At 59.5% G+C, this 15619-nt stretch overlaps 1 protein-coding gene and 1 long non-coding RNA gene across 9 annotated transcripts in view; one reads left to right on the top strand and one right to left on the bottom strand.

Annotated features, from left to right (window-relative positions):
• The window catches only part of MYRF (myelin regulatory factor), a 36099-nt gene extending 22760 nt beyond the window's left edge, over nt 1-13339 (bottom strand). For all 8 annotated transcript variants that reach the window (XM_030810919.1, XM_030810921.1, XM_030810920.1 and 5 more), the window contains exons 1-2: nt 13183-13339; nt 128-215 (exon numbers count right to left, since the gene is read on the bottom strand). In XM_030810919.1, coding sequence (XP_030666779.1) covers nt 128-215; nt 13183-13228 — 134 coding nt within the window. In that variant the 5' untranslated portion in view covers nt 13229-13339. The remainder of the gene's footprint in view (nt 1-127; nt 216-13182) is intronic.
• On the top strand, nt 8188-11942 carry LOC101178523. The gene is made up of 4 exons (XR_178162.2): nt 8188-8362; nt 8488-8768; nt 10272-10333; nt 11525-11942. It is a non-coding gene; the product is annotated as an uncharacterized LOC101178523 (long non-coding RNA).
• Nucleotides 13340-15619: the final 2280 nt, after the last annotated feature.

Below are 15619 nucleotides of genomic sequence, written 5' to 3'. Positions count from 1 at the left end.
GAGGAGCAGCTTTCAGAGGTGGGACCACAGCAGATCCCAGGTCTGGCCCTCAGACCTCCCTGGTGACAGAAGGGAGGCGAAGGGCTACGGGCTGCGCGGGTGCAGTCCGGGCAAGAGGGCCACTCACAGGTCGGAGGCATCCTCCTTGCTGATGTACTCCTCCAGGATGCTGGTGTCTATGTTGGAGGGCTCCAGGGCACCGTTGATGTCGTGGCCTGCAGGGCAGGAGAGGTGGGCTAGGGAAGGGGCCCAGCTCCCTGCAGACCCTGGGCTTCCAGGCCCAGCCCTCCATCCCTGCCCAGGCTGGCCCTCCAAAACAGATGTCCCTGCTCCTTCCCACCCAGGTATCCATGTGGGGGCCGGCTCTCACCCTCCACTGCCTGGCACCCCTCCAGGAAGCACTGATAACGCCCCCGCCCCACCACAAGGCCACCTTGAGTCTCAGAGGAGGAGAGGGGCCCAGGGCATGGATCTGGGTACAGAGACGCTGATCCTGCCATGCCCCTTTCTAGCTATGTGACAGGGAGCAAGTCCTTTCCGCTCATCTGTCAAATGGGGTCACTGTGCCTCTGTCTTATGGGGTGCCGTGAAGCACAAATGAGGTGCTTATTGAGTCGAGATCCCCGTGGGTGCCCACTGCCCTCGATGGGATGGCTTGGACCCAACAGGCACTGTCCTGCCCTGTCCTCCAGCGGTCAGTCCAGATGGCCCAGCTCCAGGCACACAGGGGCATGAGGCCTGGCTGAGTGGGACCATATATCCTGGGGGCCCACAGGGCTGTGGGAGCCTCCTGCACCCAGGCCTTGGCTGCAGGGGGGAGTGGGGATCAGAATCAGGAGAGCTCCCTGCACCCTCATTGGATATGCCCGTCACCCTCTGGGGCACAGGCTGGGGAACTTAGCCCCCTTTTTCCAGAGGAGGCAGAAGCTTAGAGAAGGAAGGTCTTGCCCCGGCCTCCCAGCAGGGAATGATGGCCGCCAGAGCTCCACTCCTCTGCCTGCCGCCCTCTCCTGGGCCCTCTGTGCTGGCCCCGGCCCCACCAAGGGGAGGGGCCCCTAGAGGAAAGGCAGCCAGGGCTCTTGGGCATCATGAGGGAGGACGGGGGAGGTGCCGGCCTTTCCCCTCCCAGGGTCACCTTGCAGGGGGAGCCAGAGGGCGGGGTGATAAGGGGGCTGACGTGGGAGATGCGTCAACCCTGATAATGGAGGACAGCCCCACCCACACGGCTGACCCAGGCTGGCCAGCCCCACTGAGGCAGGAGGGCCCCTCCCACAGGCCTCTGGAGCCTGAGTCTGGGGTCTGCCCTTTCCTGTTGAGCTCAGATAGGTCCAGGAACAAATCCTGGCTCAGCCACTCCCTGCTGAGTGACCCTGGGCAGGTCACATGCACTCTCTGCACCTCAGTCTCCTCATTCATGCAATGGGGACATGTACAGCTGTGGCTTCACGGGGCTGTTTTGAGTATGAAACGAGATGAGGTGTGTGAAGTGCCGGCCACTTAGTGGGTGCTCGGCGGTCGGAATAGCCGTCCTCACTTCCCAGCCCCAGAGCCCTGGGGTCCCCGGGAGCCCCCCGCCCAGGCCCCTCCCTGGCCTCACCCGGCATTTCAAGAATGCTGAGCCCCGCTTAGGTGATTAATGAGCGGCTAAGCCCTCCTAGGAGTCACGCGCTGCCTGCGACAGGCCAGGGCCCTCCTGCTGACCCCCACCCCCAGCTCGCCCAGCTAGGAACAAGGGACACCCACCACGCACCACCAATGGCCATCCAGGGCAGTGCGGCCAGGGCAAGAGCAGCTTCTCGAGCTGGGCGTGGCCAGTCTGCGTGCCTGGGTTCCAGGACCCTGCCTCTGCTCAGGCCCTACCCTGCCGTAACCATGGGTCCCATTTATTGAGTGCCTACTGTGTGCCAGGCACTGTGTGAGTCAAATACATTAATAATCACAGGAGTTTCTTTACTTTTTCTTTTTTTTTTTTTTGAGACGGACTCTTGCTGGGTCTCCCAGGCTGGAGTGCAGTGGTGCAATCTTGGTTCACTGCAACTGCCACCTCCCAGGTTCCAGCGATTCTCCCACCTCAGCCTCCCGAGTAGCTGGGATTACAGGCGCCCGCCACCACACACGGCTAATTTTTTGTATTTTTAGTAGAGACGGGGTTTCACCATGTTGGCCAGGCTGGTCTCGAACTCCTGACCTCAGGTGATCTGCCTGCCTCAGCCTCCTAAAGTGCTGGGATTACAGGCGTGAGCCACCGCACCCGGCCTAATCACAGGAGTTTCTTATGCGCGAGGCATCCTGCAGGCTCTTCACCTGCGGTGTGTTACTCAATCCTCCCAGCCCAGAATGGTGACCATGACAGAGACAGTGACTTGACAGTGGCTCATAGTGAGTATCTCCCAGTGCTTCTCAACTCATCATGGTGATGATGACAAAGACAGTGGCAGTGACAGTGACTGCAGCTCACACTGACTGCCTACCAGGCCCGGCACAATTCTAAGTGCTTTATGCATTTTGCCTCTCTAAAACAGTGGGGATATTCAGATAGGTAACATGATCACCATCCCCACTGTTCAGAGAGGTCAAGTCTCTTACCCAAGGCAACACAGCAAGGAGGATTCCAACCAGGTGCAGGGGCCTGACTCCAAGGGGGAGAGTGTGGCTGGTGGTTGCTGTGCCTTCCCCACCCCACCTGGAGAGTCGCCCCCACCCTGACCGCTAAAGCTGCAAGTTTTTGAGCCTGAACTTGGAATCTACGGTGAATGATGGGCTGATGCAGTCATGGTGTTGCTATTTATAACAGACCCAGCCCCCTCCTCTCCTGGCCAGGAGCACTCCTAATCACCCCTAATCCTCCTGCCCACCTCCCTCGGGATAGGGGGCCTCAGGCAGAGGCATCCTGGGAGACCCTAACGAGAACCAGATGTGCTTTGGGGGAGGAGGGACCCTCCCGTGCCAGGGTCCGGGCGGACGGAGGAAGGAGGTGGGAGGAGGGAGCTGATGGGGCAGCGTTGGGGGGAGGCCAGTGGGTGGGGAAGAAGTTTGAGGGTTGGGGGCTCGGAGGGCCTCCTGAGGAACGCTGACCCCACACCTTCTCCTGGAAGCCCTGGAGGCCGCGTCATCTCTTCCCCACGCCGCTCGGCCCCCAGCCCACCCATGAACCACACTGGAGATTTCTAACAGACATTCCAGGTGGACAAGACGAGGGTGGGGCTTACCAAAGCCCAGGGATTGCTGAGGCTGGGATAGAGCCCCCAAGAACCCAGGACGGTGGCAGGGTCCCATGGGCACACTCTTGGGAGCGCCCCTCCCCACTGTCCCAACAGAGCCTCAGAACATCACTGGAGCCCAACCAGGGGTACCTGCCAGGCAGAAGGCAGAACATGGGCCATATGGCTCATTCTGATCCTCAAGACCTCTCTGAGAGAAGGGAAGTCGGGCCCGCCAGAGGCTGCCCGAGGCTGCCCAGGGCCCAATAACCTGAAAACAGCACCATGAGCTCACAAACTAGCATCTCTGTCCTTCCCTTCTCAAACCCTTCAACAACTTCCCACTGCTGGGGAGAAATCCGGAGCCCTCTGGCAGTCCAAGGCCTGACATGGTCCCCTGCCTGCCCCCGACAGCCTTTTCTCCTTCCCCAGGTCCCCTGCCTCCCCTCCTCTCCGTGGTCAGCCCCTGCCTCCTTTCCATCTTCCATCCCACATCAGGCCTTCACACATGCCGTTCCATGCTGTTCCCTAAGCCTGAGAAAGCCGGGTCCTATTCAGGCTTTAGGTTTTGTCTTAAATGTAAATTCCCCCAAGAGGCCATCTCTGACTCTCCCATTCTCTTTAGCAGGGGATGGGCAGGGGCGTTGTAATTCCTCATCAGCTCTTTACCTTCCCGCCTACACACACCTCGCTGGGCAGGATGAGTGTCTGTCCACCACCCGCCCACCACCCACAGCTCACTCACCCAGTGGCCACTCTGTGCCCAGCCCTGTGCCATGCACTTTACATGGTTCATCTTGAGTTCTCATCCCAACCCTACAAGGTAGATGATTTTCTTTTTCTTCATTTTACAGACGAGGAAACTGAGGCTCAGAAAGGATGGGCATGTGCCCATAGCTTACAGGGGCAGGCGCTGGGCTATGAGCGCTGCCCTGTTCTGTCTCTCTGGGATACAGTATCCCAGCACACAGCAGGCACCCAGGAAATGTTCACGGAGTGGATGAGCCAAGTGGCCAGCGAGGGACCTCGGCCAGGCCATGCTATGGCCAGGGCCGGGGCTACCTGGGGCCCCTCCAGGTCCTGCCCCTGCCCTGCTGAGCTGTGTGCCTCACCTGCTCCTCATTAATTAGGCCCTTTATTACCTGCCTGGAACAGGAACCAGACACTGCCCCTTCCCAGGCAGGCTGCGATCCAGACTATGGGAAGGCAGCCCCCTCCCCTCCCCTCTGCTCTTCTCTCCTCATCTCCTTAAGTCCACCCAGCTGGCCAGGAAAGGAACGGAGGGCACCTAAGCCAGGTGCAGGATGAGAGCAGGCAGGGGCCCAGGTGGTCCCTCCACCCAGGACCCCTCCCTTCCACCCCTCCTTGTGCTCATGTGCCCCCCCCCGCCCCCCACCAGCTGTGGCCGTTGGCTGAGTCTCGGCCATTGTCCCGGGGAACGGGGGAGGGTGGGGACACGGCACAGTGGGAGGCTTGTGCCCTGCCCACCCCCTCCCCTGCCCCGTCAATGGGGCACTTGTCAATTCATGCCCCAAACATGGCGGAAATCCCGTCAGCCACGTGGCTGTGGGTAGGGTGGGCCGGGGCCCGAGGATGCTGGCCAGGCTTGGTGGATCTGAACCTGGGGTGCAGAGGACACCAGGGCCCAGGCCTATTTCCGAGAACCCCAGTTGCTCTGAGTGTCCACTCAGGGCATCTGAACCTGAAGAGTGCCCTAGCTTCAGGCAGCAGCTGAGGGCCAGGGTGGTAGCAGTCAAGGGACTGCCCACCTGGGCATAACCACGATGCCCAGAGAGACCCCCAGAGTCAAAGAGGCCTGGTTTCTAATGTGGACTTCCCACTTCATGGCTGTGACCCTCAGCAAGTGACCTGAGCCCTGGCTTCCTTCTCCATCAGATGGAGCACGAACCCCTGCCATGGAGTGAGCCTTAAACGAGGTGACCCCCAGGAGGCCATTTCGCAGTCAGGGTGAACCGCCCTGTTTCCATCTCTCTTGGGACTCCCATCTCCTTTCCTGCCCTCACGCCCCCGCCCAGGCTGTCCCCTCTCTCCCAGGCCTCTCCGCCTTGCTGCAAACCTGCTCTAGAGACTCTGAGGGACCTCCTCGCCTTCTCCTAAGTCCCTCTGAGGCACGGTCAGCACTCTGCTGCTATTCTTACACATGCACAGCACAGTCCAGCCTCGGGGCCTCGGCCCCAGCCATCCCTTCCAGTGGGTCAGCCTTCTGTGACTGCCTCCCTGCCTGCCCTGGCAGCCCCTCCCCATTGCCCCAGTCACAGAGGGCCCCCAGTGCTGTGGCTCATCTCCCAACCAGTTTACTTGCGGGCAAGGCACAGTGGGCCTCACCTCCTTTGGTTTGGGCTTTCTCTCTTTATTAATATGATCTATAGCCAGGTGAGGTGGCTCACACCTGTAATCCCAGCACTTTGGGAGGCCAAGGTGGGCAGATCACTAGGTCAGGAGTCCGAGACCAGCTTGATCAACATGGTGAAACCCTGCCTCTACTAAAAATACAAAAATTAGCCAGGCGTGGTGGCACGTGCCTGTAATCCCAGCTACTCAGGAGGCTGAGGCAGGAGAATCACTTGAACGCGGGAGGCGGAGGTTGCAGTGAGCCGAGATCGTGCCACTACACTCCAGCCTGGGCGACAGAGCGAGACTCTGTCTCAAAAAAAAGATCTATAACTGCTAGCTGTCCTGCTTCAGGCTTCAACTTGTGACCAGAGTCTTCTTAGTCAAAATGCCATCAGGTCAGATGTTTGCTTGTGCAAGCAACCCTTTGCCTCTCTGCATCAAATCTCAGTTAGCTTGGTCCCAGCAGCCACACCTGACAAAGATGGGGCTCTTGAGCCATTTTTCTGTCAGGTTCTTCAATCTGAGTCACAGTAGTCTTTGTTCTCTCCCAACTTCTTATCCAAAATGCAGAAGAACCCCCACAGGCTGCCTACAGATACCCCTCTCTTTTTTTACCTTTTTTTTTTGAGACAAAGTTTCACTCTGCTGCCCAGGATGGAGTGCAGTGGCACAATCTTGGCTCACTGCAACTTCTGCCTCCTGAGTTCAAGTGATTCTCCCACCTCAGCCTCCCAAGGAGCTGGGATTACAGGTGCCTGCCGCCACACCTGGCTAATTGTTGTATTTTTTGTAGAGACAGGATTTCACTATGTTGGCCAGGCTGGTCTCGAACTCCTGACCTCAGGTGATCCACCTGCCTGGGCCTCCCAAAGTGCTGGGATTACAGGCATGAGCCACTGGCCCAGCCAGAGAACCCTCTCTTCTAGGAGACCCAGAATCTTTAGCCACCCTTGGGCTATGGCTATATCCACTCCAAGTCCCCACGAAGCTGCCATCCTGTCCTCAGGTCAACACAAGGCTAAACTCACAGCCCCAAGATGCTCCAAGGCCAGGTCCAACAGCACCGAGGCCAGCAGCTGCTACCTGTTCCTACTCTCTCCCACAGGGACCAGGGCAGGCAGGCCACCAGGTGCCAGGTAGAGACCCTGCAGCTTGGGGTGGACACAGGTCTCCACCAGCGTCACCTGTACCCATCTGTGCCTACACACCGGTGTGGCCCCACGCAGGCACACTGCCAACACACACACGTATACATAAGGGCACACCCCACAGTCAGGTATCCAACTGACATGCGCATGATCACGTACCACATGCCCCCTACTCACGCATACACAGTACTGACACACACAGTGGCACGCCCCACACACATATCCACACACGTGCACACACCAGCGTTCATCTGTGTGCCTTCATTCATTCAGCAGTTATTTACTGAGCACCTGTTATGTGTCAGGCAAGCATAGTGCCCAGCTTTGGGGCTACAGCAGTGAGCAAAAGGGACAAAAGCCTTGCCCACATGGAGCTGACATTCTAGGGAGCAGAGTCAGATGAGGAGAGCAGCAAAATGCCTAGCATTCTAGAAGGTTCCAGATGGTGGGGACAGCCGGTGCAAAAGCCCTGAGGTACGAGCATGCCTGTGCATGTTCACACCTCAGCACACTTCACAGGTGTATATGCCAGGACACGCATGTACACAAATGCTCACTGACCCGACGGCAGGCCCAGGCCCACAGGCACAGCGTCACATGCGTGGGTTAGGTTAGTGGCCACCCAGGAAGAGCTCCCGCCTCCTCTTCCTCCCTCCAAGCCCCCTCCCCACCTGCTGTCAGACCCTCCCTAAGCAGCCCCACTGACTGAACTCAGTGTCCCAGGTGCAACTTCCCTCCCTAAAGGCAGCCCCCTGCCTCCAAGCTAGCAGGGCAGGGGATGGGGATCCCCTTGCCCCAGCCATGGAGGGAGAAGAGAGGGGAGTGAGGGAGGCCGGAGGGAGACAGGATCCTCAAACTCCACAAAGGAGAGACAGAGGCTGTGGTTGTGCACTCCGGGGACTGCAGGGACCTGGGTCAGCTGGAGGGAGAACTTCCCTCACTGATGTGACCTGGGGCACAGGGAGGACAGAATGTCCGGAGCCCCCTCCATAATCTAGGCCGGCAGGGGGCTCCGGACCCAACTGTACTCCCCACCCAGGGGCTTTGCCCGTCCCCCCTCACTCCAGGCCTTGGCACTCCTGGGGTCTAACTGCTCATGTCATGCAACCTTGACCATGTGAGTGAGGGCTCTGAGGTCTAGAGGTCAAGGAGGCTGCACGGACATCACCTGGCATGGTCACCTGTGCTGGAGCCACCCCTCAGCATGTCAGGAGGAGAGGCCCCTTCCCTGCCCACCCCAGGCTGGCACCCAGCTGAGACCCAGGCTCCAGTCCCAGCTCTGTTGTGGCCACCTTGAGGGAGCCTGACACATCATCGCCTTCCTCTCCTGCCTCACAGTCCCCCTCAGAAATGGGAGGCCATCACCCACGCTTCCACTGCATCCCAGGACTCCAGGAAGACAACGTGCAAAGAGCCTGGGTGCGGCAGATGAAGCCACAATACAGCCAAGCCCCTCCCTCTTGCTGGCAGCAAGAACAGAACCCAAATCTCAGAGGGGGAGGTGGGGCAGGCCCACTGGATGTGCCAGGGACCAAGACCAGGCCACGCTGGGCCAGAGCTGTCGTGGTGCAGGCCCTGTGCACAGAACCACAGAACATGCTCAACAAGCCCCCTAAGCTTAGGGGCACTGACCTACCCTGGGGACCAGTAATCTTCAAGGTAGGGTGCAGAACACCTGCCATGGACCCATGGAGTGTTCACTAGGCCAGGCACTATCTTACCTAATCACCCCAGAAACCCTGGGATGGAGGCCCTGCCATTACAACTGCATTCCCATGTTACAGATGAGAAAGCAGAGGCACAGCTGTGCCCTGATACAGTCAAGAGAAGGACTGTGGGTAAGCAGGAGAGCTAGGAACAGACCCCAGCTGCCCTCGCTGGCGAATGCACAGAACCATTACATCATCCCACCCTGAGACCCAACCAAGAGGTATCCACACCCGGTGGCAGCAGGGGCTGAAGGCCTGGAGATAGGAGAGGAGGCCCCACATACTCCAGCACCCAAGGCAATGAGAGAAACTGAGGCCCAGGAAGGTGCTAGGTCCGTGAGGAGGAAGGTGGGAAGGTAAGGCAGGCTGCCTGGGTAGGGCGGGGCCACCCAGTTAATGATTCAGTTAATAATTTCTGCTCCCAGTTCCTTATCAGGGAGGGCAAAGTCCAAGGGTGGCAGCCAATCAGCAGCTCTGCTGGGCTGTTACCCAGCAGCCTCTGCTGCCAGGGCCCTCCAGTCTGTAACCCCTTGGGAGTTGGTAATTGGGGAGCCAGGCCCCCAGGGAAAAGGCCATTCTGCCCTCAAATGCCCTCCTTGGCTCTACTTAAGACCCCAAGGAGCACTCTGTCCAGCCTTCCAGTCTCAAGAGAGTCCCTGAGGCCAAAGGGTTGGTAACTGCCTGCTTCTCACCCCTGCACTGACCCCAGGCCCTCCAGAGAGGTGCTTTCTGGGGTGCGTCCCCCACCCCCGCTGCCTGTGTTCACATACCCATTGTTGTCTCCATTGACCCTGAGAACACTTCCTGCCCACCCCCACCCCTGCCCTGCACTGGGTGCTGGGGACATGGGGATGAGTCAGACCCCCCACTACCATTTCCTCCCCTGCCTGGGCTCAGGGCCTGGGGTGGGTCTGGCAATCAGCTCCATGCACTGGGGCTAGGACAGGAGTCCTCAGGAGGGCTCTGGATGGACCCAGGAGGCAGGTCCTCTTCCTGGGAGTCAGGGGTCAGGAAACCCTGTGCCTGGCCACCCTTCCCATCTACTTACTCCCTGGGTGCACCAGGGACAGACAGAGACACACAGGCTGACACGGGCCACAGTGCCACCCCCATCACGAAGCCCAGCTCAGCCCCTGGATTCCTGTCCAGGTGGGGGTCCTCTCTTCCAAATCGTCAGGTAGTCTCCACCTGGGACCTCCTCCTGCCCTCTGGAGGCAGAGATGTTGGTCCCTGACAGGTAGCACCCCCACCCCAAGGTACTGGTGGCAGAGTAGGGAGCTAGGGGCTAGGTGTCCACTCTGGCTAACTCTGGCCAACTCCCTTCTCTCTGAGCCTCAGCCAGCGCCATTCCCCTCCCCTCACCCATCCCACAGCCAGGAAGGGTGGCTTTCAAACCAGTATCCTGGTGCTCGGGGGTCTGTGAGGAGCCCAGCCCCCATTATCAACTGTATCTGTCCGATCAGGAGACTATGAGTTTGTTTGATGGTTAAAAAATCACATTGGAAGCCCCTGCTCTGGTCCAACCCACTTACTTACCCTGGGAGGGGAATGAGGCCAGAGAAGGAAGTCACCAGTCCAGGCCACCCATCAGCTCCAGAAGGGGTGAAATCCCAGGCCTCCCTCCTCCAGCCCTGGTGGGGCTCCAGAGGCCAGGCAGAGGCCCACTAAACTCCAAGTGGTCTTTCCAGCACCTGCTGGAAGGCAACTTCCCTCCATCCTCCAAGGCTCCCTGCACACCCACCTGCTTTCTGGGGGGCACTGGCTGCTCACTCGAGCCACATGTGCCCCTAGAATCTGGGGCCAGCAGGCACCCCTTCCAGGCTCAGCCATTCATACTCTAACATGTCTCTCCTCCCCAGGGCTGGGCAGTGAACTTCTTCAGAGCTGAGGTTCTTCTCTGCCACCCCCTCCTGTCTTGCAGGTGAGGAAAAAGGACTTAAAGAGGGCAAGAGCTCTTTGGGGGTTCCCTGCCAGGCACAGACGGTCACCCCACTCTCAGTGGTCCAGCCTGCACCAGAACTCTGAAGTCCTGGCAGGATTCTCAGATGCTGCCCTGTCCTGTGCCTGCCCTGGCTCTGGAGTCCAAAGCCCCCTTACACTGTGGCCCGGTTACCTGCTGGAAGCCAGTGCATCCTGCCCGGTGGGTCCCCTTTCTGCAGGCCCTGTGCCCGCCGATCTGGGCTGCCTTGCCTCTCTCTAGGGGATTAGCCGGGCGGTCACGGGGGCCCGGCTGTACCAGCCTCGAGGGGGCCGCCCTGTCCCGGCCTCCCACCTGAGGTCCAAAGCGCCTTAGCCCCCAGCCCACCACCGGCACAGGGCAGGACCTAGCACCTATGCTTGGTGTGCCCAGGGAGGGGCACCACGTCAGGTGAGTGGGCGTGCTGTGATGCAGCCCCTTCAGTAAAACCCTTTCCCAGCCTCCCAGCCCAGAGCCAAGAGCACAGGGTCTGCTACCCACTGTCCAGAGGGATAACCAAGGCCAAGTGGGGACCAGGATGAGAGCTCAGGTGTCCCCAGCCCCAGCCCCAAGTGTGACAGCACTCAAGAGTGACGCAGCCACGGCTCAAAAGCACAGCTTCCCGCTCCCTCGCACTTCACACTCACACTCACAAGCACACCAGGCCCTGCTGCTCCCAGGCCTTCTCTCACACCTACAGTGGGTCCCCCACATGGGCCTTCCCCTCCCAAGTGGCCTGCAGACCCTAGCCCTCAGGGCCCACCCACACCTTCCCCCATTGCAGGGGCTGGGAGCTGTTTCCAGCCCAGCCCTCCTAGGCGGGCAGCCTCACACCCCTCCCCTGCTCCCCACAGACATTCTTGAGTCTCCTCTTATCTCTCTGGAGGGAGCAGCACAGCCTCCCCCCTCCAGGCTGCTGCATGGCTAAGCCGTGGCGTCAGCCCCCGCCCCCCAACCCATGGTCAGGAGGGAGCCAGGGAGTCCAGGCCAGCCAGGCCCACCCCTCTGCTCTCTGTCCGGGCCCAGCGTCCTGGGGCAGGCAGTGTGGAGGTCCAGGGAGCCTGGCCTACGGGTCCTCTGGGTACCTAGCAGGCTCAAGGCACCCCAGACAGTAACCCAAGCAAGCATGAATGTTTGGTCCCCTCTTCCCCGAAGGTCTCAAACCGCGTCAGGCTCCTCGAGAGCTCCAATGGATCAACAGTGTCTGGGGAGAGCCAGAGCCCCGGGACAGATGCGGGGCTGCCTAAGACCCTCAGATGGCCCAGCTGACGCAGAGTCAACCATTCAATCTAGTCCAAGCCTGAATTCTTGGGGTCCGGGTCTGTGGGGTGTCCAGAATCCTGGACTGGGATGACTGAGGCTTGGGGGTGCCCCTGCCTGGGCTGCTCAGCCAGCAGGTGTGAACAAGGGTTCCTGCCTCCCAAGTCACAGAGGGAGAGAAACTGAGGCACCGGAAGACCTGCTTCTCTCCTCCACAGGACTCCACAGGAATCTGGGGCTTGAAACTTGGGCCTTGGTTCCCTGCCCTGTAGCCCTGATAGGTTCACACATGAAGGGAAGGTTCTCAATGCATGACGGAGCAGGATGTGGCCTTAGGGACTAGAGGGAGCTCGGGGCAGGGGCTGGGCTCGCTACATTGGTAGACAAGGGCACAAAAGGGGGCCAAAGGGTCTGGCTAGATGTTCCAGGGAGGTTCTGAGAAGTGGAGTGGGCTGGGAGGCGTCAGCCTGAACTTCCCCTCCCCCTCCCACTGCCGTCCCACCCCTCCAGAACCCAGCATCAGGAGGAGTGGTGGCCCTGTCGCAGGGGCAGGGGCCGTCCAGGAAAAGACAGGGAGTTGGTTAGATGTAGGAACAGACCTCCAAAACCAATGTACAGGTGGGGGCAGAAGAAGACATTATGGGGTGTATGTCAATTCCACCCCTGAGGGCTCCTTTCAGGGTCAAGGGGGGATGAGGTCACTCTTTCAGGGGGCGAGGTCAGAGAGGCACAGCTCCAGGGTTGGGGGGACATAGTGCTGAGGAGCCTCAGAGGGCTGGTGGGATGCAGTTCACAGCGCTAGAAGGGTCCCAGAGAGCAGAGGTGACCGGTGGCAGGGATGTCAGCTTCAAGAAGGTTCCAGCCCTAGGAGAGCATGCTAGGGAGGGGGGTCCCAGCCCCAAACAGGAGAGGAGTCACTAGGGGCAGCATTGTGGAAAGCAGGTGGCAGTCTCCAAGGGGGTCCGGTCTCAAAAGTGGTCCTACCCTCATGGAAGCACAGTGGGGAGGTCCCAGCTCCTAGAAGTCAGGGGGGATGGCGCCAACCTGAAGGGTACACAGGGGGTCTTGGTCTCTAGGCGGGGGCCACGGATTCTGGGAAGCAGGCTGGGGTCCAGCCTCAAGAGGTATGGAAGGTCCTAGAAGGCACGCTGGGGGTCTGGGCCTTGAAGGGAGTTCTATCCCGCTTGGGGTTCTGGGGAAGCACAGTAGAGGGTCCCCAGACTCGGGAAGTTTGCTGGGGGCGGGAGTGTCACAATTTAGGGAAAGTTCCGGGTCCTGGAAGGCTCAAAGGAGTCCGGACCTGGAAGGGGACACAGTCCCAAGGAAGCTGCGAGTTGAGGAGCGGGGAGGGGGAGCCCAACTTCAGCGGCGGTGGGTGGTAACCGCCAGGGGACTCCCAGCCCTGGGAGCCTGTCTCGGCGGGCTGGTGCCAGCCTGAAGGACGGCCCCAGCCAGAGGAGGCGGAAACACAGCGGGGGTCCCCAGACTCCGGAGAGATCAGCCGGGGGTTCCCAGCGCCAGAGGGTCGCCGCCGCCAGCCCGCGGTCTCTCACCTTCGAAGAAGCGCTGCAGCGCCTCCGTCTCGTCCACCACCTCCATGTCCCGCCTGCCCGGCGCACACTCCGGCCGCGGCCCCGCTACAGCCCGGCCCGGGGGCGCGGCATCGCCGGCGCGGCCCGCGCGACAGTCCCGGCTGGGCTTCGGCTGCGGTCCCGCCCGGTCCGCCGCCGCGCTCGTCCCCCGCGCGGTCCTGGCCCGGCCCCTGCCCGCCCCACGCGCCCCGCCCGCCGCGTCCAGCGCCCCCTGCCGGCCCGCGCCGCGCCCAGCCCGGCCGCGGGCACCACGCCCCCGACTCCTGCAGGCGGCGCTCAGCGCTGGGCCGTCCTAGGCTTGCGGGGCGCCGGGCCGTCCCGGGTCGGGGGGGCGCGTGGCCGTCCCAGGCTTGCGGGGCGCGGGGCCTTTCCGGATCGGGGTGGCGCGGGGTAGTCCCAGGTTTGCGGGGCGCGGGGCCGTCTCGGGCCGGAGGAGCGGGACCATCCCAGGTTTGCGGGGCGTTGGGCCTTCCCGGGTCGGGGTGGGAGCGAAGGGCCGCTTGGCCTCGGTGGGGTCGGGACGGGAATGGTGTGCCCTCGCCGTCCTCGCCTTCGTCTTGCACAGGACAAGATGTCACGATTCCGAATCCAAACCTCAGAGACAGCCCCCATCCCTCTCGTTAGCCACCCACCCAGCTCAGCAACAATAACAACCCGCATTTAGGGAACGTGTGTTATGTGCCAGGCCACACAGGCGTTATCTCATGCCATCCTCACAGGCACCCTATCGAGGAGATGCTGTTACCTGCATTTTACAGATGGAGAAACTGAGGCTCAATACATTAAGGAATGCCAGGAAGCCCTGTCCTGTGGCTGTGATGATGGAAATGCTCCCTGTGTTGTCCCGTATGGTAGTCAAGTGAGCACTGGAAATGTGCCTATTGAGACTGAGGAACTGAGTTTTTCATTTTGTTTCATTGTAATTAAACAGTTACGTGTGGCTGTGATATTAGACAATGCAGGTCTAAAAGCTCCTTTATTTTTGAGACGGAGTTCCACTCTGTTGCCCAGGCTGGAGTACAATGGTGCTATCTCAGCTCACTGCAACCTCCACCTCCTGGGTTCAAGCGATTCTCCTGCCTCAGCCTCCTGAGTAACTGGGATTACAGGCACCCGCCACCACACCGGGCTAACTTTTGTATTTTTAGTAGAGACGGGGTTTCCTCATGTTGGCCAGGCTGGTCTCGAACTCCTGACCTCAGGTGATCCGCCCACGTTGGCCTCCCAAACTGCTGGGATTACAGGCATGAGCCACCGCTCCCGGCCCTGGCTAAGAGTTTCAAGGTCATTAAAGTTCAGAGCCAAATCCTGGCTGCCCTGGGAATCTGAGCTCTCCTTTGCCATGGCCCTGTCTGGTATAATGAAACCTGGAGGTTCTAACTCTAAGCCGTTGTCCTTGTGCCCCTGCCTTCACCCTTATGACTGACTCCCTCCGAATCTCTGTCCTGCCCAACTTGCACAGCCTCTCGTCTCACTGATTTCCCCTTCAGTTCTCCCAAATCACCCTTTCTGAAACATACATCTGATCATGTCATTCCTTTGCAAAACTAAGTTTCCCTTTGCACTCAAAACAACATCTGAATGTCTTGCTCTGGTTTCTCAGGCCCCACCTCTACCACTGACCTCAGCTCTTCCCCTCTCTGCATTGCTCACTGAATAACAGCCACCAAGGCCTCCTTGCCATTGCTCAAACATGCGAGGCCTACACCTGCCACAGGGCCTTGGCACATGCTATTCCATCCGTTTACAATGCTTGTCTCTACATGGCTAGTTCTTTGTAGCAGTTGGTCTCAGCTCAAATGTCATGTCCCCAACCACCCTACCTAAAGCAGTTCTCCCTACCTAGGCCTTTCTTGCTCACCATGTAAAAGATTCCTATTTTGTTTCTGTTATTGTCCTTCTTGCTCTAGAATGGAAGCCCTACAAGGGCAAGATATTTTTCTGTTATCGGTTACTGCTATAGCTTCAACACCAAGAACATGACCTGGCACACAGTAGGTGCTCAATAAATGTGTTGAATGAATGTATGGTGGCATCTTCAAACTACCGAATCCAGTCAGGCTCTAGTGGCTCACACCTGTAATCCCAGCACTTTGGGAGGTTGAGGCAGGAGGATCACTTGAGGCCAGGAGTTCGAGACCAGCCTGGGCAACATGGCAAGACTCTGTCTCTACAAAAAATTAAAAAATTAGCTAGGCACGGTGGCACATGCCTGTGATCCCAGCTACTGGGGAAGCTCAGGAAGGAGGATCGCTTGAGCCCAGGAGGTTGAGGCTGCAGTGAGCCATGTTTGCACCACTGCACTCCAGCCTGGGGGACAGAGCAAAACCCTGTCTCCAAACACAAACAAACAAACAAAAATCTACAGAATCCCGGACCTCTGAAACCTTGGGAGCAG

The sequence above is a fragment of the Nomascus leucogenys genome, chromosome 4 (genome assembly GCF_006542625.1).
Source record: "Nomascus leucogenys isolate Asia chromosome 4, Asia_NLE_v1, whole genome shotgun sequence".
Classification (NCBI taxonomy): Eukaryota; Metazoa; Chordata; class Mammalia; order Primates; family Hylobatidae; genus Nomascus; species Nomascus leucogenys.
The sequence above is the reverse complement of the archived record's forward strand: the minus strand, read 5'-3'. Positions and strand labels throughout refer to the sequence as shown.